General features: G+C 34.1%; 1 protein-coding gene across 1 annotated transcript in view; it reads right to left on the bottom strand.

Moving 5' to 3' along the window:
• Nucleotides 1-27,809, bottom strand: part of LRP1B (LDL receptor related protein 1B) — a 1,748,032-nt gene that overhangs the window by 5,856 nt on the left and 1,714,367 nt on the right. The window contains exons 87-88 of the mRNA XM_049888441.1: nt 8,727-8,803; nt 251-341 (exon numbers count right to left, since the gene is read on the bottom strand). Coding sequence (XP_049744398.1) covers nt 251-341; nt 8,727-8,803 — 168 coding nt within the window. The remainder of the gene's footprint in view (nt 1-250; nt 342-8,726; nt 8,804-27,809) is intronic.

Below are 27,809 nucleotides of genomic sequence, written 5' to 3' on the forward strand. Positions count from 1 at the left end.
CTATTGAAATTTTATTAATATGGTCCCTTGCTGGTTTTGTTAAAATAAATCAGTGGAGCCATTCTATCAATATCACATAGTGGAAAGGTTGTCTAAAATAGAGGCATAAAATGGTTTTACAATAGGGTTTTGCAATTGGGATAGTTAAATCATGTTTTAAGAAATTAAAAATAAAAACAAACTCACTATGTTTCTGCAACTATTTGTGGGATTTATTTACTAACACTTAGCCTAGAACATTGCATTTTACCTTCTTTTTCTTTTACAAAGCACTAAACCAATTACTAAGGTGGTTATCAAAGTCACCAAAAGCACAAGAGGCACGATGATGGCAATGCTTCCTGAAAAACAGATAAATGAATAGAAAAAAAGAACACATTAAAAAAATGAAGAGGTTAAGTCATAGACGTAAGTAAAGGTTGATGTAACTGAATACTTTATTACCACAAATCGTTGGACTATTGATATAGTAAAAATAAAAAAAAAGAAAATTCTTTCAAAAAAATAAAGCGTAGTTCAAATGCCTATATTCCTGTTACTAAAAAAAAAAAAATCATTCTATTAAGCAATTGATCTACTGGAAATGTTTCTTTACCTTTTTTATTTATGTGTTGAATTTAAATACCTTGTGCCTAGAGATACTGACTTCTTTGTTAGTCTCAGTTTCCTGCCCCACCTCCACCCCCACGGTGCCGCCACACACACACACAAACACATTTACCTGCGAGGATGCAGTACTGTTCCTTGTACATGCTGGAACTGCACATAAATCCACCGTGACTGAGTACACATTTACATGCCTTCACTGGCCACATTCACACCCTTAGTTTTGTAATCTTAGTTACAGAAATTTTCTGACCATACATATGTGTGGCAAAATAGATGGCCAACCAAAACCAAACCAAACCCGGTGCCATTGAGTGGATTCTGACTCATAACAACCCTATAGGACAGAGTAGAGCTGCCCCATAGAGTTTCCAAGGAGTGCCTGGCGGATTCAAACTGCCGACCCTTTGGTTAGCAGCCGTAGTACTTAACCACTGGGCCACCAGGGTTTCCAAAATAGATGGCAACCTGTCAAAAAACAAAAAAGGAGGTGCATTCTCTTTGGATTTGAGGGGACATAGGCCTAAACATGGCAAAGTAGGGGGTCAGCAAAAACTAAGGGTCACCCTCAATGAGATGGATTGACCTAATAGTCACAAGAATGGACTCGAACATACCAAAGACCTTGAAGACAGCACAGGACTAGGCAATGTTTCACTCTGTTATACAAGGGGTTGCCATGAATCAAAGCCAACTAACAATGGGCCTACATATGGATTTCTTGATTTGTTTGCCATGCGACCTTAGGTGGGTTACTTAAACTCTTTGAGGCTCTTGCTCTTCTCCAACGGAACAAAGAAAAAAAGAACTATCACACAGGAGTGCTAACTTGATTAAACAAAATAGAAGAGAAGTGGGGTCCACTTTCTTAAGTTCGAATTCCAGAATAGTTCTAGCAAAACTTATTTTGAGGGGTTGGCTTATGTTGCAAACGTCTATTTTATCCTTGTTTTATATATGTAAGAATGGTCTTAGGTTTTAGCAGTAATGGAACTTCAAGAGTGGTCAGAGAAACTAGGTCTTAGTGTTTTATGCATATGAGCATGTAGGTCAAAAACCAAACCTGTTGCTGTCAACTGGATTCCACTCATAGCGACCCTAAAGGACAGACTAGAACTGCCCCATAGGATTTCCAAGGAGCACCTGCTGGATTCAAACTGCCAATCTTTTGGTTAGCAGCCATAGTTTTTAACCACTGTGCCACCAGGGTTTTTGTATGAGCATATAAAAAAAAAATTTTTTTTTGAGCATATAGGAGAGACAAATTTGAAGACAGCCTCAGGCTCTATGCCTGGGTTGGCAGTAAGGGGGATCAGACTTTTTTTTTTTTTTTTGCCAAGGGAGTAAAGAAACAACAATATCCTTTTGCTGGCAATGAGACTCAAATGAGGACACACCAGGGTTATATGTCATTGTGGGAGAAAGGTGTGGCAGTCTGCTTCTGTAAAGATTTACAGCTTTGGAAGACCTATGGGGCAATTCTACTCAGTCATGTAGGGTTGCTATGAGTTGGACTCATTAGACGGCAATGTGCTTTTTAGTATATGTCACTGATGATAGGAAGAAAACTAAACACCTGAGATGTGGAGAACAGGGGAGTATTAAGTAGCTCTATTAAGTAATTAAACCCTGGTGGCACAGTGGTTAAAGGTTTCAGCTACTAACAGAAAGGTCAGTGGTTCAAACTCACCAATGGCTCCTCAAGAGAAAGATGTGGCAGTGTGCTTCCATAAAGATTTACAGCTGTGGGAAACCTATGGGACAGTTCTACTCTGTCTTACAGGGTGGCTGAGAATCAGAATCAACTCGACCGCAGTGGGTTTGGTTTGGTTTTTGGATTAAGTAATTAATGCTACTTTTTTTTTTTCTAGTTTTTTTTTTTTTTTTTTCTGGTAAATGAATATTTAGTGGCTACGAGGCAAAGACTTTGTTTATATTACTATGTGGCTGATTCACTCAAGCCAGTTTAATCACTGGCGAAACAAAGAAAGGAAATAACTCAGTAAGTTTTAAAATTTTATTGTGGGGATCTTGAATGGTTCACAAATGAAACAGTAAGAACTATTAAAATAAACGAACTTTTTCTCTGCAAATGTATGTGCATGTAAAAGTACAGGAATATAAATTAATGATAATATTAGGCACAGTAACCAAAAACCATATCCATTGCCGCTGAGTTGATTCCGACTCATAAGCACAGAAAATACCTACTTATATTAAAGAAAAGCATGGATCAATTCCGATGGCTCCAGCCAGATGAGATAAGTCCATATTGGAGATCACGTACCACAACATCAAAGTCTTTATTAAAGAAATTTCATGTATAAGGTCATCTTATATTTTGAAGTGTGAACTTCAAAAATAATTTGTCTAAAACAACCAAATAACTTTTCCTCATATCCATGAAAAAAATATAGTTCTCCTTTTTAGCCAGTTCCTAAAATGTAAAAATTATTTTATTTTTTTCATGTTATTACCAGGACTATGCAACTTAGTGAGTTTGACACTGTGTCACCTCCTAGGTTTTTAGAAAGTGAACTGTACATGAATTTATGATGTATTAGTAATTAATGTAAGTAGAGAATCTGGCACCTTATATGGTAAATAACATTTATTCACAAAATTGAAATTCTCACATAAAATAGACCACAGTTCTGTTACTTCATAAACTATGACTTCAACTCACTGATCATGGCTTTACAAATATCCTTATGTCCTTATTTATGTAATTTTTTTCCACCAAAAGTTGCCTTCAAAAATATCTAAAAATACTCCCTTTAAAGTATATAAAATTACCTTTCCCTCAACGAAATTACAAATTATTTAGAAAATTAGATTTCATTTGTTCTACATATTTTATTTCATTCCTATATTTCATTCCTATAAACATGTATAATTATATGCTATAAGGTAAAAAAAAAAAAAAAGAAAGAAAATAAGGTAGAAGGATATAATTATACATGCTAGAAAACAAAGGACTTTGTTTTTCTTTTTTTTTCCATCACAGATGGCAGCTGCAATCAGATATAATATTCTGTTTAAAAGGGCTAAACTTTTGATATGTTTATATAACCAGGCAAGGTAACTGCAATGATGCTTAGTGTGGATGATAAATAGTGAGGGTAGCAATTTTATAAGTTTTTTTTTTTTAATAAATATTTTACATTGATGAAAAGCACTGGCAACCAGATATTTTTAGAATCAAGGGAGAAGGATTTAGCAAAATACATAATTCTTTTCCAAGTAGTACATATAGCAGTAAATATTGTATTGTAGCTTATAACAATCAAGGTCTCTTGCAGGTGATTTTTTGAACAGTATGTTATTGATGGATTGTTATAACCTGATTAAAAAATTATACCCGGTACTTATTAAAAGGAAAGAGTATGTCTCAAGAACTTTCTCACATAAAATAGAGCGAGTATTTCTTCATAATATGGTTTTGAAGCTTCATTATGCAACACTTTGCCATTAGAAGTAAGAACTATATTATCAAATTGTTATTTGAAGAGACACCTTCCATGGGACAGGCAGCACAGTATAGCAGTTGAGATAATAGGCTCTGGAGAGAGGTTTAAGAAAACCAGAAAAACAAACCCTTTGCCCTCGAGTTGATTCTGACTCATAGTGACCCTACAGGACAGAGTAGAACTGTACCATAGGGTTTCCAAGGAGCAGCTGGTGGATTTGAACTGTGGACCTTATGGTTAGCAGCCAAGCTCTTAGCCAATGCACCACTTGAGCCTCACTACCTCTGTTCAAATCTCTCCTCTGTTACTTACAGCAACCTGTTCTTGGGCAAGTAATGTATCTTTGTTGTAGTTTACTTGTCTATAAAATGTATCATCATTAATATCTTCCTCATTGTAGTATCAAGAGGATTGTAGTATAGAAGATGAACTTATATGTTTATTAAATAATTAAAAGTGCATGTCCCCGTAACACCTGTGCATACCTCTATTTTGCACTTTTTACAATATATTGTTATAATCAGTTTATTTGCTTGCTTCCTGTTTATGTTAGAACTTCCACTTCATGAGAAGAGGAATCTCCATCTTATTTGCTGACCTATCTCCAGGGTCTAGCACGGCACTTGACACTCGATAGAGGCTCAATAAATATTTGCTGAGTGAAGTGAATGAAAGTGTGGAATAGTATGTATGACAAACTTTATGCTTTCCTCAGAGAGACTCAGAGAGGTTAAGTGTCTTGTGCAAGGATACAGTGTTAGACGTCCCAGAGGCAGTATTCAAACCTCATGTTTGTCTAAATCGGAGGTCTCTTCTCTAACCACCCTACTTTTAAAAAAAATAATAGAGTTGGTTTATTTTAGAAGCCTTTGAGAAATTGATACAGTTGCATATTCTAATGCATTTTTCAATTATCCTTAGATATTTGAAAATTTATAATTCCTGGTATCATATAATCAGAGCTCTGGTGGTACAGTGGTTAAGAACTTGACTACTAACAAAAGGTTGGCAGTTCAAATTCACCAGCCACTCCTTGAAACCTTATGGAGCAGTTCTACTCTATCCAATAGGGTTGCTATCAGTCCGAATCAAGTCGATGGCAATGGGTTTGGTTTTGGTTGGTATCATATCAGCAGGTGTGTATGTGTGTCTTAAACCATGATGGTATAAACAAGATCAGAATCAAGCAGGAAAAAAGGAGACAAGAATAGGGGATTACACCCCAGCAGGTATCACATCTCTGTTGTCAGGACAGTAAAATAAAGTATCTCTGCAATACTGCCTCATAAATGCTAAGGATATTTTTCCTCCTTAACTTTATGAATAGCAAGCACAATTCATAGCCACCGTTGATATTCTCTTAACATTTTATGTAAATTTAAAATTGGAGCATGTAATGAGTATTTGTCACCCTGAGCTTTCAACTCTTCCAAACAACTTCAGCAGAGTCAGATCATGCTTCTTCAAGTGGAGCTCAAGCAGAAATCCCTAGGATAATGGATCAGCCTAATTCCATAGGCTGACTTTTTTTTAGCTACTTTAAGCAGAATAGGCCAGAAAACATCAGCAGCACTATTCAGAACCCATTAAGAAAGCTGTGCACGAATTAGGAAGGTAAATCTCCGTGACAATTGACAGTAATTAGGCAGACAAGGCAAGCGTATTCTTGACTATGTCAAGGTCTGATAATGATGGAATACTTCACCTTCAGTGGACATGAGGATTTGAAAACACATTTTTTTTTTTTTTTTTTAAGTATCTATCTTTCTCATTGGGCAGATGACTTATGCCCACGTTTGGAGAATGCTTGACATCTATTCAAAACCACTGGGCTTTATTTGAGAGAATAAAATAACCCTCTTACTTCAGGAAGGATCGGTTGAACTTGACTTCTCCTGTTAGCATTACTGAGACAGCTTTCTCTAAGCATGAATGTCTGATACTTTGTACCTTCTAATAGAGTCATTGGAGCCCTGGTGGTTCAGTGGTTGAGAGCTTGGCTGTAAACCAAAAGGACAGCAGTTCGAATCCACCAGCCATTCCTCGGAATCCCTATGCGGCAGTTGTACTCTGTCCTATAGGGTCTCTATGAGTTGGAATCAACCCGATGGCAATGAGTTTAGTTTGCATTTTAATACAGTCATTATTTGGTCAACTTTTTTCTCAAGTCTGAAATAATGTGACGTTTAAAGAGTTAATAGCCCTTTCAATGTGTGTTGACACTTCCACTAAAATAAAAAAAAAAAATGTGCATTGACACTTCCACTAAAAAAAATAAATCACTGATTGGAGGAAGACTACCAGAATTTTTGAAAAAAGGTTTACAGCTACCTCAACTCCTCCCGTATAATGTTCATTCCCTATTTTAGAACTGTTGCACGTAATTAGAAGCTTGTTCTTATATGGGAGTTTATTGCCCATGAAAATGATTGAAGGAACCCCCACCCCCATAAAACATCTGCAGCACTCCTGCTCCAAACCATTTTCCAAAAACCAAACTTCCACTTTGTGAATGAACCTTAAATAACATTTGAAAATTCAATAGCTGGTTCACTCTGTTTTGTTCTTTAATTTTAGGGAGTTCTATCCGTATTTAAAATTGGTTTTGACTCACTAAAAGGCTATGTGTCTCATTTATCTTAGATAACAGGGAAATTTCCATGAAAGAAAGGCTAAAGCACCTATCTCCACAATTCCTAATTTATAAATTCATTGTGTTCTACAAGTTGGTTAAAAAAACAAAATGAAAAAAAAGGTCTTAATGATGGTTGAGTTTCCCAAACAGCTCACAATATCATTTATAAATTAGTATGCTTCCATAATTACTACTCATGATATTCGTTTGAGCCTTAAAAAAAAAAAAAAAAAATTGCATAGTTGATCAATTTCATACTGCAGAAGTTGGTAAAAATCTTCAATTTCATCTTGGCCTTAGTGGTTGGTGTGTAAATTTGAATAAGAGTTGTATTAACTGGTCTTCCTTGTAGACATATGGGTTTTATCACTGACAGTGCTGTACTTCAGGATAGATCTTGAAATGTTCTTTTGACAATGAATGCAATGCCATTCCTCTTCAAGAGCCTTAGGTGCTAGGAAAAGGGACGGGAAATTTTTTTTTCTCATTTTGCACTATAAAATTAGCAAATATATATTTTGCTACCCCTACTCACTTTTTTAAACCAATTTCCCAAATTCTCATGCTCTAGTCTCACTATCATGTGCCCATAATCTCCATAATGCCTTCTTTCTTGCCTCCCCTAAGTTCAGCACACAAATTCTAAGGTCCCCCCAAAATGTTCCATGATGAAGATCACTCACCTCACCTCTCTAAATTCAAGTATTCATGCCTAGCCTGTTTATTCTCAACATATTTGCCATTTTTCAAAGATGTTCGTACTTATCAATTCAGATTACTTCAAACGTTGACATTTTGAACAATGATGCTTGGAGAATTTCAAACTCTACAATAGGAACTTCTGGGGCTTGGGCAACAAAAAGGTAGATGAGCCCACTCTGGGAACCTGTCCCTGAGGTACAGTGATGCTTCATTCTTAGACTTCGATAGCTTATTTTCTTTTTCACAAACTCGAAGTGGTGTGTTTTTTGTTTGCTTTTAGGAAATCTTTTTCTCCAGCAGTGAAAGACTAGGGAAAAATTTCTAAAGGAAGCACTGATCCATCAATAATTATCTATTGTCTTCTAATTTTTTTTTCTCTTCAAGAATATATTTAGCTATTCAATAGATACTACAGATTTTTCAAAGTTTCCCCACTTATGGTAACATTAATGACAATATATGTGAATCAGGAAAATGTATTCCATACTTTTATGTTGGAAATCTTTATAAATCATTTAGATTTGTCAGAAAACACACACACAATAATGGTATGAATAGTCTTTCATATCAGGGACCTGTCTTAAGACTATAGCTGCAAAATAAACTATCTTAAAAGGCTGACCTATACTTTAAAGTAGTAATCTAAAAAACAAAGCAAGAATAAATCAACTACAATCCTAATTAAGAATTGCTTGTTATTTCAGGCCTCTTTAAGTGTAGCCAGATAGTGTCTTTTTTTTTTTTTTTTCCTTTTCCCACAACACATTGAATGTATTTGCTCTAATTAAAGCATGGAATTATTTTTTTCTCCTGAAGCATTCTTGCACCCATCGTGATACCTGCAGCCTTTGTAGCTGACAGAGCTTTCCTTAGAAAAGAATATGCTTGGTTTGCAGATGCATACCTCTGAAAACTGCCAAAGTTTGTGATGAACTCTCACAGCCTGAAAGCGCATATAAATACCGATTCCTTTCACCAAGTTTAAGAGCTATGGCTACTAACCAAAAGGTCAGCAGTTCAAACCCACCAGGTGCTCTTTGGAAACTCTATGGGGCAGTTCTACGCTATAGGGTCACTATAAATCGGAATCGACTTGACAACAATGGGTTTGGTTTTTGGTTTGGTTTTTCACCAAATGAGGGCTCAGTGCTACATCTTACATCTTTCAAAAACACTCGAATTATAATATCTCTTCTGCAAAATTCCACAGATGAGGTTTTCTAAGATCCATCTCTCTTGATAATGACTTCAAAAGGAAAATATGTATATATATAATATATAGATCACCCAAGATGATAATTTGAGAAACTTACTTGTGCTGATATGATCAGACTTACTGCTCTTCGGGGCTGGCCTTTCACACTGCGTGCCTGACCAGTTGGTGGAGCATCTAGAAAATGAAAAAGCAAAAAAAAATCAGTGAATAATAAAACACAGAGTCTGTAAACGCAGTAACTTCAAAAACATTAAGAAGGAGTATGCCATGTCATAAACTGATTCCTAAACATTATGTAGAGATTTCTGCTAATTTTAAGGGTAAATTCAATTGGGCTTCACTTGTTGAAATACTTTTTCAAATTTAGTCCAGTGGTTAAGAGTTTGGCTTCTAACCGAAAGGTCGGCAGTTTGAATCCATTAGGCGCTGCCCTATGGGGCAGTTCTACCCTGTCCTATAAAGTCTCTATGAGTCAGAATCAACTCGACGGCAACAGGTTTGGTTTTTGGTTTAGAGTCATTTTTCTTTATGTTGTGTTAAACTTTAAAATTGGCATATTCTATAACAATATTGTAATGTAGATTAAAAATTGGGAATTAAATTGAGAAGTATTCAAAATTACAAGTTACCATGCAAAAGTCAAGTTTGCATATTAAGGAATGCTTTATTAAGATTCTGTTTTTTTTTTTTTTCTGGTAATTCTAAACACGTAGGGAAAAAAAAAAAAAAACTAGCTACTAAACAGCAAATTGCAAATTGTCACTGGTGTAATAGTGTAAGTGCAGACTCCTAATCACAGGCAGGGAAATACAGTGCTGTATTTTAAACCCCATTTCTGTTACCATGAAATTAGGAGAATTTGCCCAAGTTTTAGTGGGAGAAGTTGGTACCCCCATCTCGGTATTCGAATAGTAGACCTGATTAAAATCCATTTGTTAAACATAACTCACAAACATATAATTAGCTGGTTGTATCAAAGTGAATGCTGGAATGGTTTTAGCTGTGTTTGAACAATGCTTATTGGCTAACACAAGATGCTTCTGTGTATCTGTCAGAGGAAGTGCACAGAGAGACGGTATAATTGGCTTCAGTTTAAATGACCGTCAGATACCACAACGTCAAGAATAGTTGTACACAATGAAAAAAGAAAAAACACAACCAGATCCAGAACCACTCCAAATGGATCTTTTTGACACAGTGGGCCAAACTAAATAACTGCAATTCAAGGTCTCTGCCAATTCTGCCATCCCTCACAGACATCTAAAATTGTTTTTTGAACTAGGCTTCTATTAGGCCATGTCAATTATTTGTGATATCCATGAAGATAGTATCGGCTTTCCTACAGCATGGGCAAATTCTCATAAAATCATCATTATTGACAAACTCAAATCATGAACAGAAAATTTTGTTTCAAAAAAGCATATATTAACTTCTGCATAAAGGACAAGAATAGTGTTGTTATTTAAAAATATAGTTATTTGATTCATAATGACGAATTGTAAAACTATGAGCATGGAGCATGATTTAAATGAAAGTTAACATCATTATTTGTATTATGATTCAGGTCATCACTCATGCATTATCCCAACATTTTGTTCATATTCCTCATAAAAATAAACCTACATCTTATATCATTCTCTATGCATCGCACTTACTATACACCATATTATAAGTAGATCATTTCAATAAATAAATATAAAACAAACCAACAAACAAATATATAAGTAAATGGTAAGGCCCAGCACATGACTCTGTATTACCAAAGTGAGCTAGTGGAATGAGCAAATCTACAAGTGATTGAGGTAAAGTGAATAAAGTCACTTATTTCTAAAAATCTTCTCCCCCCTTTCCTGCATAGTAGTTTTGTAGGTGAACAAACTAGAAAATTGTTCTCATCAGATTCTAATTCTGGACACAGTCCACAGACAATTCAAAATAAGATATTTAGGAACATTTTACAAACATGCTCTTGGATTGAATTCTGAGAATTGTAGAATTCTTCTTTTGTTTCACGTAGCCTTACATCTGTCAAATCTCCCTGACTGAAGACTCAAAAAGTTATATACACGCCAATGAAAATATAATGATTGCTTAGTAATTTTATCATATAAACTGATATGTATATAGCTAAACTTGTGCGATTACATCAAAAGATTGAATTAAAAATATTAAACTTTGCTCTTTACATGACCACTTTTGATTTAAAAAAAAAAAAAAAAGTCAGATCTCATCTTCTATCAGAGAAATGACCTGAGATACACTTCGTATGTTACTAAAGATGAGAACCTCTGGGGCTCATCACTACACTGAGATGCTTGAAGTCATAAGGTGAGATTGTTCAGAAACTGGAAGATTAAATGCTAATTGGCCAGATTGTGTTTTGACATCAACATCATGTACTTTAACTATTTTGGGAAGTTATGAGAATGACGTTTTTAGAGCTCTAGAAAATCAGAGAGAGATTTTTAAACAAAAATGATAAGGACGTGTGATTCTGATTCCCAATTCTGGGATTATTTAAGTAGGGCAGATGGTATTTGTTAATGATATTGATTAATTTCCTAATTGATTCATGACTAGGAACCCAGGATTTATGATAGATTAAGGAGAACACTTGCTAGTAGTTATGATGCTCTTCTCTTCAAAATCGTGGAAGCACATTTAAATTCCCAAACTTCGGGAAATATGTCACTTATTGCACACCGAAAATAACTTTCAAAAGCTGTGCAGGAGAATAAGTAATTTTAAGTTTTATCTTAATCAGTTGATGACCTTCTTGCAATTCTTCCTCTACTCATTTTAAAATAATGTTTTATGGCCTAAGATAAAGTATGATATGTTCCACTGTTCTGCATTTGTTCCGGTTTTAAGAAATAATCTCTTCTGAGACATTAAATCAAATGGAAATCCTTATTCCTGTTGCCTACCTTACAAAATTACTAGTTAAGGCATTTACTGCTCCACAAGCTCTTCTTCCCAGTAGCTGATTTAAGACTGAGTATTTTTACCATCTTTATAGAAATTCATAAATCTTCATTCTCTGAGTAGACTACAAAGATCAAAGCCATTAATGGCCAAACATTGAAGAACAGGGATGCATACAGATCATTAAAATTTCCTGTCCAATTTCCCACTGACTGATTTGCATAGTTATGCTGACTGTAATATCTGTGGCATCTGTCTCTTTTTCATTATTCCTCAAGTGAAATCCATAGACCATGCCTTGGTCATCTTTGATCTGTGCTGTTGAAATCCACTGCTCCTTGGTATTTCGTCCTCAGAAAATTCTCTTCAGGTTAGTCCAGTGAGGCCCTCCCAAGCAGTCTTTTTTTTTTTTTCCTCACTCACCACTGGAAGATTTGCATATCATTCCTTTTTAAATTATCCTACAGATGTTTCTCACTGCCCTTAAACTTATGACAAAGAAAACCAGCCTCATCTTATGTTTTGATCACTCTACTACTCTGATTTATTTAACTTTTCGAACACTTCCACAAAATTTAACTAAGTCTTCTTGGGTGAGGGATAAATGGGCAGATAGCTAGATAGGTAGTTAGTTAGGTAGGTAGGTAACTAGATAGATTATTTACTTTTCATACAACCATTTATCCTTGTTTCTTCATATCATCGTATGATGATACTACTCCTCGTAGAGTTTCTTGCAGTCAATAGTTTCCCGATAAAGGGCTATTGATTTAACATTATTTGACTTCTCCCCTTCTCTGCTAAGCCATCAACATTAAAAATAAGAACTATTTACTGCTACACTTTCCTCTTTACCTCATTCTTACTTTTATATTATAACTGTATGTACAAAATGTTCTTAATTACAGCATAGTTTTGACATTTATGTTTATGTTCTAGACTACTGAACTGAAGAATTTGTTAAAAATTCAGATTCTGAGGACACACATACCAGAGGTTTTCATTAAGGGGCTTGTGTGGCCAGGAATCTGTGTTTTAATGACATAAATCTGATGCATGTAAATGCCAAATCATACTTTTATAATTATTTGAGAAAAATATTGCTATAGTCCCACCAGACTCTATTCTCATATGAAATATTACTCAACTATTTTTTTATTTGTGGAATGGAAAAAATGTGCCATGCTCATCATGGTTGTTCCAAGAATTAACTAAAATAACATAGGTGGAAGTTCTGTACATAATGCCTAGCAAGCTAATTGAGTTTATATATTTGTAGCTAACTCTTATCTGAATGTTATTATATGAAACACATGGTTAGTTTATTGTGTCTAAGAGTCTGTGCAATTATTATATATTCTATTTTTATGCAAATAATGTGCACCCTCTGTGTTTGCTTGCCAGCCATGCCCTCCCTCCATAAGACACCCTCACAAGTGCTGCTAAAAAAAAAAAAAAAGCTTAGCATACTTATGAAAATATCTCGCAGGGGAGGGTATAGCCAGCAAACAAACAGAAGTCATGCATAAATACAGTAGTGTCAATAGTCTCTGCTTTAATTATAATTTTCTGTAGCATAGGGGAAGTAAAGACAAGAGTGTAGCCAATATTACCAGGAAACACAACAAACACTTTTTAAGATATCAAAATAAGGTTTTTGTACATAAGGGACAGTCATTACATTTAACAGCACTGATATCAGATATATAATTAGACTGCCCAAAATAATCATAGCAGTGAAGTAGAGTGATTTTTTATAAAAATAATTGAAATTAGATATAAAATAGTGAAGATGTATTAAAATCTTAAGTATTGTTTTTCACTTTAACAATCATCGACTTAGATGAACTGCAACTGCTATTTTGCAGAAATGTGGCCTAGAGTTACCTGCTTTGGGAAGACTTCAAAATAAAATAATGATATTAATATCTGCTTCCTTTTTTCATCAAATGTAAAGGTCATGGGACTCTTCTGACCAAAATAAAATTCAAAGGTGAACCTTAAAGCTATTTGAAATTGAATTTCTCCTCTTATACATATATACACGTGCTAGGCTGCCCTTATTAACCATAACGATGGAGGCATTTAGAAAGAAAAATCTCTTAATATACCCTTTTCTTTCGCCACACAGAAGGAAAAAAAAGTGGCACAAAGGTATTAAAGAAGCCATGGGAAACTTCTGCATGGTGTCATGCATGTTGAAGTGCTCCAAAAATCTCATTTGATAAAAAATGAAAAATATGATTGCATTTTGGGTATAAAATTTAGTCCATAGTATTTCCATAGAGTGAAGAAAACTAGAAAAAACTAAAATGTCAATTGCAAAATAGTTTTTGTGATTCACTCTGTGAATTTCACTCATTTAGTCCTGAGTATATGACTGCTTTATATGACTGCACTTACAGGACATTGCCTTCTTTGAAGCTTTACACATTGTGTCCCAGCACCTTTTGTGACAATAGCACAGCAAAATACAGCAAATATCATTGCTTTTGGGACAGGTATTTATTTATCAACTTACTTGTCAGTTTTACTTGAAATCACTTTTTACTTTTATTGTTTCATAACCTTATAGATAAAAATATTTCATGTGTATATAATGATATTTAATTTTTGTAATATGCTTTGTAGTTTTGCATGTTTCAATTATCATTTGCTGATCTTTGGGCCATATACCAGGATAAGCACTTTCATACAAAAATACACTTCTTATTCAACTTCTACAATAACCCTACCTATAGAAATTATCCACTGTATGCAAATGAGATAGTAAATGTTCAAATAATTTGCCCAAAGAGGCACACCTAGTAAGTGGTAGAAATAAAAGTGGAGTTATTATTTTATCATTTTTCTTTTACAATGCCATGATTCTTTCAACTCTGTGCAGGAGCGGGCATAAATTCTATTTCTCACTCCCTCATGTCCAGGGGACAATCAGGCTCTTAATAAAAAAGTTGAAGTATTATCTGAACAAATGTATATAAACCCTTTTTTTTATTTGAGTTGTAAAACTGTAAGAATTACCATGTTGTCTCGGACCTGTGGTCAGTCGATGGTAGTGGCAGTGGGGAAATATCATTGAAGAGTATTAATATCCTCCTTGATGTCAACTTCACATTTTAGTAGCAATTCAAAACCACTGTCAATTTATCTAATACTTCTTTAAAGGTCTAACATTTATAAATCTATCTAAAATGTGGAAACAACAAATAAAACCATTATTATGATGCAATTAATACAATTTTGAACTTCTATAAAAATGTGCTCATGTTCCACTTATTTGGTATATTTTTATAAACTGTCTTCTACTATAATTTCTATTTATTGTATTTTTTTTAATCCAAATTTGACTATAACTTCTTGCATGGCAATAGCTAGGTATTACTTTGTTCACTTTGAAGAGCCAAATATAGTACCTTAAATTTATGTTTGTTGTAATGAATATATTTGATTTAACTCTATAATAATATACTATAATGCTTAGTTTTAAAGTATTACATTTAGTAATTAAGTGTTAACTAGATGAACCCTGGTTATGCCGTGGTTAAACATTTGGCTGCTAACTGAAAGATCAGCAGTTCAAACACACCAGCCACTACATGGGAGAAATATGTGGCAGTCTGCTTCTGTAAAGATCACAGCCTTGGAAATGATGGGGCAGTTCTACTCTGTCCTGTAAGGTCACTATGAGTTGGAATCAACTTCACGGCAATGGATTTAGTTCTGATAATTCTGGATTTCTATGGACACAAATAACCTTACTTTTATGTTATAAGAGAATTTAGTCAGAAAGATTTCTTGATTTCTGAGAAGTATTAAGAGGGTTAGGTTAAGAAATAATGAGATGTCCAATAAATTGAACAGCTTTTTTTTTTTTTAACAAAAAATTAAAAGTTAACAAGAAATTTCATTTGAAGAGGTGGCCATGGAAGGAATAAAATTGAGAAAATGATTTTTTTAAGTGATATATTTTAATAGGTAAGTAGCAAGATAAAAGATGAAATCTAGTTTGCCAATAAATTATCCATAAAAAGAAGTTTAATTTGGGCAGTTTAAGATAGAAATGTTTAAAAATAAAATTCTATGCAAGCCACCCCAGCAGAAAGGGCCACTGAAGTATGAAATGATTGAATAAATATATTTAAAAAATGAGATTTCTAGTAACAGAAAACTTGTACCGTCTAGATATTCTCCAGGGAATGCTATTGAAAGCAGATCTGAAAGGCATACGAGATATATATGTATATATATATATGGAACCCTGGTGGCGTAGTGGTTAAGTGTTACAGTTGCTAAGCAAAGAGTCAGCAGTTTAAATCTGCCACGTACTCCTCAGAAACTCAATGGGGCAGTTCTATTCTGTCCTATAGGGTTGTTATGAATCAGAATTGACTCGACAGCACTGGGTTTGGTTTTATGTATATGTATATGTATATGTATATGTATATGTATATGTATATGTATATGTATATGTATATGTATATGTATATGTATATGTATATGTATATGTATATGTATATGTATATGTATATGTATATGTATATGTATATGTATATGTATATGTATATGTATATGTACAAGTACATGTACATGTATATGTATATATATTTTAAGTAGACTATTTCTGCTTAACTGAATATATTATATGCATCAACTGAAAGGGAAAAGGGACAATCATAAAATTAGTATTAAGTACTATGGTGGGTGTAATTGAAAACATAAAAGTAAGCTATTACATTAGAAGAGAAGCTGCAGTTCTATACCTAAACGGGAGAAGAAAAACAGAATGTGTGCTGCAAGGCCAGTGGGAAGGTATACCTGCACGATGACAAAACGAGCGGACAATTGCAAAATTGGTAAAGAATGTCAAGTCAAACAAAACCATGGGGGGAAAACCTCAGTCCAAAAGAATGCTGAGTGCCATGCAGACAAAATAACTAGTTTGCTAACTGAATACATGAGGTTTTAGCACAAAATAAGGGAAAAAACTAAAGAATTTTTCTACAAAAACCCAACAAAGGCCCTTTCTACTTTTTAGGGTTTATGTGGTGCTGGGTGGTGAGACCTGAAACAAATTATGTTCAGAATTTCAGGTACATCCAACTGCAGTTATTAAGCATTGTTCAAGGTATGTTCACCCTGTAAAATTTGGGACAGTGGTAGGATAATAAGAGGTGTTTTTGCATGGCTTTTGAACGTGTGAATGCATTTATCAGTTCAATACATAACATCTAATTCTCTAAAACATATTTAATTTTATTATTGTTGTAGCACTTAAGTTCTGAAATATTGTTGTTAGTAACTTGTGTAATTTATAGTCTGAATCATTGGAAAATTAATCTGATATACAAATGGCTATTGTCTCTCTGGTATTTTAGCATAGCCCTTGTTCCAGTTATAAGATTTCTTGATGATCCTCACATATCCACCAAAAGGCAACACTGAAGCTTTCCAGGACCAAACAATCTGTAATTGATAAAGGGACTTTGAAATTTGTATCAATTTCAACTTCCCAATTACTATCTTTCAGTCTTCTTCAAAATATAGGACCTGCACTTTCAACAGATTTTTAAAATTGTATTGGTTAAAAACAAGGGAAGTCATCAAAAAAGTTTATAAAATGGAAAAGATTCACTAAAGTCAATCTACAGTATGAATTAAGAAATTTGTTTATCCTACATAAATTTTAATTCGACACAAAAACACTCACTAGATTTTTTAATACATTTATAGGAACATGTTGCAGATGGAAACATGAAATTTTATGCAGAAGATGCCTCCTAACACATTTCTATTCTAATCTGAGTGTCAGATTATTATTTTAGATCACAGTGAGTAGATTAATGTAGACAATGGTCTGAAAATTGATTCAGGAAGCAGAGACAACTGTCTTTAATAAGCCTAAATTTTTATAAAATATTACGGTAGTATCTTACATTATAAAGAAATCTACTTGGGGGAGTTGCAAACATATATATATATATATATGATCAACACAAAATCACATATATGGTATGTCCTGTTTTGGCATTTCTCTACTTACACATGCATTCACAAATATCTAAATATTAATCTGCCTATGGCTATGCTGGGCTAAGAGGTAGGAATTAAATACTATTCAGCTTTGTACGTCTGCATTTCTTGAACAGTGTCTGGCACAAGGTCAAAATATATGTTTGGTCAATCAAGATATGCTTGCTGCTTGACAAAATGAATGAATGAATGGAAGAGGAATGACCGAACATATGGATACACATACATATGTAGTAGTGTCATATACGTGCACCAGATCCTATTCTGTGAAGCACGTATAACACTGTTAATAACGATATGTTTTTATCTAGTTACCAGTCATTTGTCACTGAAAGGAATTGTCATCCCGAAAGGACATCAGTTTGAGCCGACCAGATGCTCTTTGAGAGAAAGATGTGATAATCTGCTTCCGAAAAGATTTACAGCCTTAAAAACCTTATGGGGCGATTTTACTCTGTCCTACAGGGTTGCTATGAGTTGGCATTGACTTGAAGGCAGTGGGTTTGATTTGGTGTTTTAGTTAAATGTAAGAACCATAATGTTGTTATGTTGTTGTTAGTTGCCCTACAGTTGATTCTGACCCATGGCGACCCCATGTGTTATAAAGAAGAACTGCTCCAGAGGGTTTTCTTGGCTGTAATTTTAATGAAAGCAGATATCAGGCTTTTCTTCAGTGGTTACCTCTGGGTGGGTCTGAACTGACGATCTTTAGGTTAGCAGTCAAGTGCAAACCAAATGTGCCACCTCAGGGTCCCTAAGAACCACAAGAACAGGCAAATATTTCATTCCTTTTTTTCTCCTTCCCATCCTTTATTTATTCATTAAATCCATTTTCAAAATTAAGTGATCACATTCTAGTGAGATGGGCATGTAGTTTTTATTCATCCAATAATGTCAGTTGTGTGACACTTTATTTCTTGTCCCAGGATTCAGCAAACTATGACATTTTTATTTTCTTTTCATGTCAAAAATAAAAAAAAAAGTAAAAATTAGTTCAAAAGGTGTTTGCCTAAAGGGGACTTTGATATGGAAACTTCCCTTTCTCCCCTTCCTTCCTTCCTTTCTTCTTCTTTTTTTTTTTCTGTCAAGGCAGGGTGAACATCATAAAAGTAAAAATAAAAGAAAAACAAAATCCAGGTTTCTTAGATTAAATGGCATAACGTATGTAAAATTTGTTTAGTTAATATATATAAAATTTGTTTAGTAGCTACATTTGTCTATTTCTCTCAGGTGATAAATAATGTTATGTACATTACAGATTGTATGTGGCATACCAATAAAATTATGATTTATGATTGTATTCCCAATGGAATAAGTGTTACATTTAGGTTTCTTTACTCCTTTAACATGATAGCTTCCTTCTACTACTATCTGAGTGAGAAAAAGGAGAAATACAGTGTTTTCTTAAATGGTGATAATATAAGAAATGTTTTATTTATTTTTTTAACTTTTCAACTAATGTTTCTGGTTAAGCCATATAAGTCAAGCCTTATTCTGGGGATTACACAAAGTTTTTAAGGGATCAAGTACTAAGTAAAATGTTGATTGACCTTGTTTTCTTGACTTACTCTAGGACGGAACATAAGCAAGAAATAAATCTTTGTTTTGATAAGTACCTAAGATCTGGGACTGTTCATTATAGCAGCAAAATCTAGTGAAAGCAGACTAATAGAGAGGCAAAGAATTTAAATTATGAAAAAAGTAGCAATTACACACATGAAAATAATATTTGATTGTATTGTGCTTGGTTTCTTTAGTTATTCTTGTCTACTGACCACATTAAAGGTCAAGTATATATCTCAAAAACAAGGACAAATAGTTTCAATCTATCAAAGCTCCATAACAATAGCTTCCCTACATGCAACTGTGTAATAATGGCTCTTTACTACACAGTGCCACTTGCCTTCTGAAAGCACAAACGGGGCTTTTTACTTGTTCAGAGAAATGTGATGTCTGGATTCCTTTTTTTCCCATGGCACGACTAACATGGCAAAAGCTAGAACAAGCTACAACTTGTTACCTGGGATCCTAAAGGATAGATATTGATGTGACAGGTTTTCTTGGCCTTTACCACTCCAAAAGACATCTACATTTCATACTTTGTGCTTTGAAATATACCAAGGGGCAGAAAATAAAGACCTGGCTCTTGAAATGTGGGTGACACAGACAGCTAAAGTTGAATTGCTCATTACCCCTGCTGGGAGTTGTGATCTGTCTGAAATCACCCATGACAACTTCCTTGGACTTTTCTCAAATATTCTCTATGGGGCCACCAGGCCGCCAGTCCACATGGAGGCATGCTGCAGAGCCTGACATCAAGGAGCACTGAAGAGCAAAGCCTGCAGTCTCCATTCTGCAGGGCCAGTATTTTGAGAAACCAAGGCCTTAATTGTTGCAATATAGGGGAATCATTCCCAGCTTTTTAAAATTTGCGACAGAAACAGAACTCATTAACTTCTCCCCAAAAGCCACAACCTGTGCATTTTCTTATATATTTTTCATCCTAAGAACTTGACAAATAAGGCTGAACCTTTAAAAAAATAATTAGACTGGAATAATCACACAACTAGAAAACAATAAAATGCCTAATTCAGACCACTCTCTTAATGAATGTCCATTTCGGCACTAACACGTTCACCTTGCATCATTCTGCATTTTTTTAAATCCACGTTGAAAGTGTTTTTAAAGCCAATTTCTGCGTGTGTTTTCTAAGGTAACTGAAGGCAGAAACCCTGTCCTTTTTTTCTGTGGTTTCCCTAAAGAGGACTCGAGCTGGGCTTTACTTATCTCTGTGGTTACCTTCAACCACTATTATTAACTGTTGTTGCTACTGTAATACTAATTTTTGTTTATGCCAGGTTTTGGGTTATTTTCAACACCAAGTACTTTTTCTTTTAAATCTATATTTTTTATCTACAGATTTCAAGAAGCCCAAATTAGTCCATTTTCTGATCATTTTATGTCCTGTCTATTATCATGGCTTTAAGAATGTACTTTTTTTAAAAAAAAGGGTTTCTATATTGCAGGTACTATTCTATTTACATGAATTATATTATTTAAGCCTCAAAAAAAATCTGATTGGGTAGATGTTCATAGTATTTCCCTATTAAAATAAGAGCAGAAAAAAAAATTGCCCAGTATCACATGGCTAGTCAGTAGCTGAGCTGGGACAGGAACCTAGGCAGTGCAACACACAGGTACCACCTTACATTACAATTTTGATCATGCCTCTTTCACGTCTGAATAATGACCTGACTCAAATACTCATCAATTTAGATTTTGAAAAAACAAAAAGGCAAACTACAACCCCGAGATATAAGGTATATCACTTGGCTCTTTTATGCCCTGTTTTCTCACAAACTGACTAGTCACTTCTTTTGAATTGAAAAAAAGAAATTACTGTCCATAAATAGCATGTTGGGATTCATTTTAATATCTCTTTTTTAAAACCCACAAACTCTTTTTCCAATATATTAATATATACACAAGATCATTCTAATGTATATATTACATTATATATAATGTATTAACAATAAAATATATTTATATATTTAATTATATATGTTTATATGTTTAATATATACGCTCACATATATAAATGTGTGTATATAAACATATAATGCGTACATATATATGTATATATATTTGAGATAATTCAAATTAAGAATGCTTTCAGAATGATTTTCAAACTTCTAGCTAAACATGGGGCTCTGGTGGCACAGTGGTTAAGAACTTGGTTGCTAACCAAAAGGTTGACAGTATTATCCAATGCTTCTCGACAAACATCATTTATCATGACATTACTCAAATCCCTAAATCACCTGCCATATTCCTTCTCAATTCGTCTTTTTCCTCAAACAGACTTGGAGAACCTCAAAGGAAGAAGATGTACCTTACATTCCTCTTCTTCTCCATTCATTATTGAGAGCAAATGCTGGAGTAAAACCCAAGAACCAAAAAACAGGAGCAAAATAAAAGACTGGGAGAAGAGGGAACAAAATAAACAGGAAGAAGTTTTCCTAACAATTTAGGATGATGTATTAAGCCTACCTGTTTTTTTTTATGTAGTGAGAGATATTTACCCTCAGTTCCAGAAAACTCAGGAAAAGCCTTAAAGTAGTTTTCAAATGTTTCATAAATATGAGAAAGAGAATAAAAATAATTTAAGAATGAAATCTTTTTTTTTATTTTTCTGACTCTTGCATTCTTTGAGGATTTATTAGAGAAGTAAGATGAGCCGTTACACAATGATAGAAAGATGATCAAAATATAGGCCTCACAACTTACAATATAATAAAGGAGCCAAGACCTTACTTCTACAGCAAATGTTAATTAAGCACAAAAAAAAAAATTATAAATAATTTTTTTTTTTTTTTTTATGTAAAGAATGCATGCTAGCTTTGAGGGGTTAAATAGATAAATAGGACATACCTCTTTCTTGATGGGATTTACATTTTTCCAGAGAAAAATAGACATAAATTTAAAGGGGCCATGGAGTAGAATAGGCAACATTCCCAGGGCAATTTTGTAGAAATATGTTTGATGTCTAAAGGCCACACAGAGCTGAGAGGTCAATTCTAGCCATAAAATATGCAATATCATAAAGTAACATGAGAAATGTAAACACACACACATACACACACACACACCCACACACGAGAGCAGAAAAAGCAGATAATTTCATGGAGACCATTTTTTCCAAAACAGAAAAACAAAGAACAGTTGTCCATACAAATCTTACCAAATACAAGTGGGGGAAAATGCTCACAGCAAGACGTTTTAGCTTTTTTCTTGAAATGAAGAACTAGAACATAAAAACTGACAGTGCTGCCCTGTTTCTGACCACCTGGAGAATTGTTCTGGGTATGAGCAGGAAGTGGGAATATATAAGAGATGTCTTGGAGTTTGGTGATACTGCCGTTTTCAAAACAATGGTGTCCGGATTGACTTGACTTCAGAGGCAAAGCAATGTCAGAATCAATCTTTTTACTTTTCCTTTATCAGAAGATTCAAATACTTTAAAAATTGTTTCTTTCTTCTGATTTTGATGTGTTTCTTTAAGACTTTCCTAACGGAGGCACTTACAAATTACAGATTTGCAACAATGGGCTCAAACCTAGCAAGGATTGTGAGGAAGGTGCAGGACCAGTAAGTGTTTCCTTCTGTTGTACGTAGGGTTGCTATGTGTCAGGACCAACACGATGACATCTAACAACAACAACAATCTTTATGGAAGCAGATTGCCACATCTCTCTCCCTTAATTGGCTGGTGGATTTGAACCGCCGACATTTCCGTTTGCAGCTGAACACTTTAACCACTGTGTCACCAGGGCTCATTTAATCCACAACAGTAGGAAATTCTCACAATTCAAAAAATGCCCATATATCTCAGATAATAGCCTCTTTCTTTCTCTCTCTCTCTCTCTCCCTCCACACACACACACACACACATACCCACACCACACACACAAAACATACATACACTGCTGTGTTTAAGGTTAAAGAAATAAAGCACATTTGTATTATGATGAGAATGAGACAGTAGAGATCCATTTAATGCAATTCTAAAAAAGTAACAGAGCAGGAAGCTCTCTTAGAGGCACCATGCATCTTGGGATATGTACCAACCAGAAGTAAAAGAGAGGAGGCTGAAACAGAAGAAGCTTTGCTTGTGATTTTTTCTAAGGAACCAGAAAGTATAAGTTTTTTTGAAAACAACTGATCAGATGCATGTTTTTTTTTTTTTTTTTTTTCAGATAATAGGGTTAAGGGCTAGAAACTGTATGAACATGTATTCCAGAGGTAGATGTGGAAAATGGATTTACTACCCTCAAATGAAGGAAGAGCTGGGGTAAAGTGAATACACTCACCAGGCTACTTAATCACTAGGCCTGGATGACTCATCACATTTAGGGATAAATTAGACAATTAAAAGCTCAGCATGAGGTATATGGAAAAATAACTGCATGTATTAATGAGAGAAAGCGAAAAGCCTATTATAAAAGCATAAATAAAAATCATAGCTATAAAAACTACTTACTACATTCACTTTTTAGCAAAGTTTTGGAATCTTGAATATAAATTAAACACGATGTGGGTTTTTTTTAGTAGCAAACTCTTAAAAATAAAACAACTTGACATGAAAGAGACACAGGAGGACTGAAAAAAATTAAAAGGCAGTTATAGCATTAAAATTTGCATTCAATATGTTACATATTAGAGTAAAAAATGAAATCATGATAAAAAAAGTCAAGCATGGAAAATTCTTTGAAAATGCAAGTGTAAAAAACAGAATAAGTAAGAAAAGATGAGGAGAAGAGATACTATGGACCAAAGATTAAAATATACCTTTAAAAAGTTTTTTTTTAAGGTATATTTTGATTAGAAGAAACCAGAAAAATAGAAAGAGATGCAAGAATCCAAAGTATAATTAAAGATGTTTATGTGAACTGAAAAAAAGTTCTCATTATGCAGGTGGAAATGACTTTCGATGTTCATGGATGGGGGTAGGAAAACAAAAGCAAAATCAAAAGAAAACCATGCTTGCATATATTCTATTATTTTGAATTAATAAGGAAAAAAGCAAAAAACAACAAAATCAAATTGCATATAAGTATTTAAGAACAACGTTGACCTGAGACTATTCTGCAATCTCAAATTCCAAGCAGTAAAAATTCCAACAAACTACAGTTTTTGTGACCCCAAGTTATTTATATGTGAAAGCAATAAAATGTCTTGAGATTTGCTATGATTTAGAATATTTAGCATCTATTTGTTCATTTGCAAAAACAAAAAGACATATTTGCATTTACTAACTGAGTGAAAATTAATACATCAAAAATAAGGAAGTCTATGCTTGCCTGACAGATACTGGAGAAACCCTGACGGCATGGCCCCCAGACACACTTTCAGCTCAATAATGAAGTCACTCCTGAGGTTTACCCTTCACCCAAAGATTGGACAGGCCCATAAAACAAAACGAGACTAAAGGGGCACACCAGTCCAGGGGCCAGAACTAGAAGGCAGGAGGGGACAGGAAAGCTGGTAATGGGGAACCTAAGGTTGAGAAGGGAAAGTGTTGACATGTCGTGGGGTTGTTAACCAATGTCATAGACCAATATGCATACTGTTTAACGAGAAACTAGTTTGTTCTGTAAACCTTCACCTAAAGTACAATAAAAAAAAAAAAAAGTTAAATTAAATTAAAAAAGAACAAAGAAGTCTGTACAGTGGTAAATATAGAAACAATTTAAATACATCATTGCAAAATTTTGAATTCCAATATCCAAAATTATTTTCAACAGCACCCATTTTTAAATGAGAAGCTGTAAGTTAAAAAAAATAGTTTATTTTGTTAAATATCAGTGCAAGAGTGAAGAAATGAAGCATACTAAAGTTCTCACCTTAATAAAAAGTCAAAAGATGACATTGCAATTCTTATATGAGAATTTATATAAAATGGTTTATGTTAATTTTTTAATGTAAAAGAAGCTGATTTATTTTAACATAAAAGATACTTAATATTATAAAAGTTTTCTTTATAAATTAATGAAGTAGATAAATATTTTTAAAAGTAGTAAAAACAGCAAAGGACAAAATAGAAAAAAGTGATAAAGACATAAAATAAAAAAGTGAGAACAATAATCATATATAAATTTGGCATATACACACACACATATACACATTACAATCCAAATTTATAAAATTACATACATATAATACATTTATATAGATGTAAATGTACAGAGACACGTGTATATGTGTGTTTATATCTATATATATCTAGATATTCCCCACTGCCATCTAGTCGATTCCAACTCATAGCCATCCTACAGGACAGAGTAGAACTGCCCCCATAGAGTTTCCAAGGAACACCTGGTGGATTTGAACTGCCAACCTTTCTGGTTCACAGCTGTAGCACTTAACCACTATAACACCAGGGTTTCCATATCTAGATATAGATATATAACAATACAGTAAAACCTGTGAGAGGTGGAACTAGATGGGACTGCCTTGTTTTTTTTGGATCTCGAAAGTTTTCTGCTTTTGACAGGTTGTAGTCACCACTTTTCTAACACTGTATATTTAGTGGAAAATATTTGAGTTTTCCTTCTCTGACAGGTTTCTGCCTTATACAGTTTCTGGCTTTCACAGGTTTTACTGTACCTATCTCTGTCTATCTATCTATTTATCCATGCAAAACCTGGACAATGAATAAGAAAAACCAAAGAATTGATGACTTTGATTTATGGTGTTGGTGAAGAACATTGAACATACCCAACAATATGTGTATGTATTGTTATTAGGTACCTTTGAGTCTGTTCTGACTAATAGGGACCCTACATACAACAGAACAAAATACTGCTCGGTCCTGTGCCATCCTCAACACATTGCTATGTTTGAGCCCATTGTTACAGCCACTGTGTCAACCCATCTAGATGAGGATCTTTCTCTTTTTTTGCTGACCCTTTGCTTGACCAAGCATGACGTCCTTTTCCGGGGATTGGTCCTTCTTGATAACATGTCCAACGTATGTGAGACTAGGGCTACCATAAAGAATCTTCCCCTAGAACCTCAGAAAGAAAGCAAAGCTCTGATGACACCCTAAATTTGGACTTCCATCATCCAGAGCTATGAGAAAATAAATTTCTGTTCTTTAAAACCATCTATTTTGTGGTATTTTGTTACTGCAGCCCTGGAAAACCAAAACACTGAAAAAAAATAATTTTTTTTAAACAAAAATAAAAAAATACTTTTTAATTTCTAAAATAAACATCTATGGTAGAATGAATCTAAATAAAATGAGAAAAATGTGTTTAATATTGGCTTTAAGGAATTCTTTGTTTCTAGTCTTGGAGCTTTTTTTTTTTTTTTTTAGTCTTGGAGCTTTAGCTTTTCTATAGTTTTAGAATATTCTCTATAAAAGTTTGTCCAAATGCAGAAAGTCTTGACTTTTTTTTTTTTTTTTCTTGACTTAGTTGTCTTTAGGGTATAGAGAACTGTGATCATATCCTCAGGAGAATTCATATTATGAAGAAAACTCTGATTAAAAAATAAAAATTAAAAAAAAAAAGGAGAATATACAAAACCAATAGGGAGTTTTCAAATCTCTGCTAGTAAATTTTTTATTATTTAACTGCAGTATCAAGATCTCAGCCCAGAGCTGCTTGTCCAAAACTGGAACTAGAGTTTGAAAGAAAACTTCAGCAAATAATCAAATGAAGTTACCTAAAATAAAATCATAAGGTAAAGTGTTACACCAAAAAGATTTAAAATAAAAAGATAGTTATAAGTCTGGATCCATAGTCATGGTTGAAGCCAAGCAGAAATAGAGGAACTACTGACTCTAAACATAGGTTTTCAGACTAATGTTATGGGTGCCCACACATTTTCTTTCATAAGGAAGTCTTTAAATGTACATACTAACATCACTATCTTAGATAAGAAGAAGCCCAGGCTTAAAGAATCCGATAGGTCAACCAATACTAAAAGAAAGAGTGAGTATATGAATCCAGGTAAGTCTGATTTCAAAACTCTTGCCCTATCCACTTTCTGTATCTTGTTGAGGAATCAGCAAAACTTCCTTACTCTCGGTCTCACCTTTGATAGTGATCATACAAGCCAATAACTAGATTCCTCTGGTACTGTCAACATAGGAGATTGATATGAGCAGAATAAGGCTTTGTATCTGCACTCAAAAACCAGAAAATAGAAAGAAGAATTAAGAAAGGAGGACTTCCTGACTTTCTCTTGTCCTCTGCTACATGCTTGTGTGAGTCTTCAAGCACTAGTAATCTCTGCCTCAGAGAAGTTTACCAGAATATTTCAATATCTCTCTAGTCTTCAGTGGGGTGCAGCTGCAGTTTGGGATTAGAGGGTTGATTTTTGTGCCTTTGAGAATTTATAACCAAAAGAAGGCTATGGAAAGATGAGAAATACTATGAAAGCACTTAGTTATTTTCTTATAGAATGACTGCCAGTGAATTTCCCAGGAAAAATGCCTAAGGTGGCATAAAGAGAAAAGTAAATAAAAGTACATGTTATCATCTATGTATATGATAATATACAGAGAGCTATATATATACTGGAGGCCTAGTGGCGCAATGGTTAAAAGCTTGTCTACTAACCAAAAGCCTGGCAGTTCGAATCCATCAGCAGCTCCTTGGGAATTCTATGGGGGCAGTTCTACTTTGTCCTATAGGGTTGCTAGGAGTTGGAATCG

This window comes from Elephas maximus, chromosome 6 (genome assembly GCF_024166365.1).
Source record: "Elephas maximus indicus isolate mEleMax1 chromosome 6, mEleMax1 primary haplotype, whole genome shotgun sequence".
NCBI lineage: Eukaryota > Metazoa > Chordata > Mammalia > Proboscidea > Elephantidae > Elephas > Elephas maximus.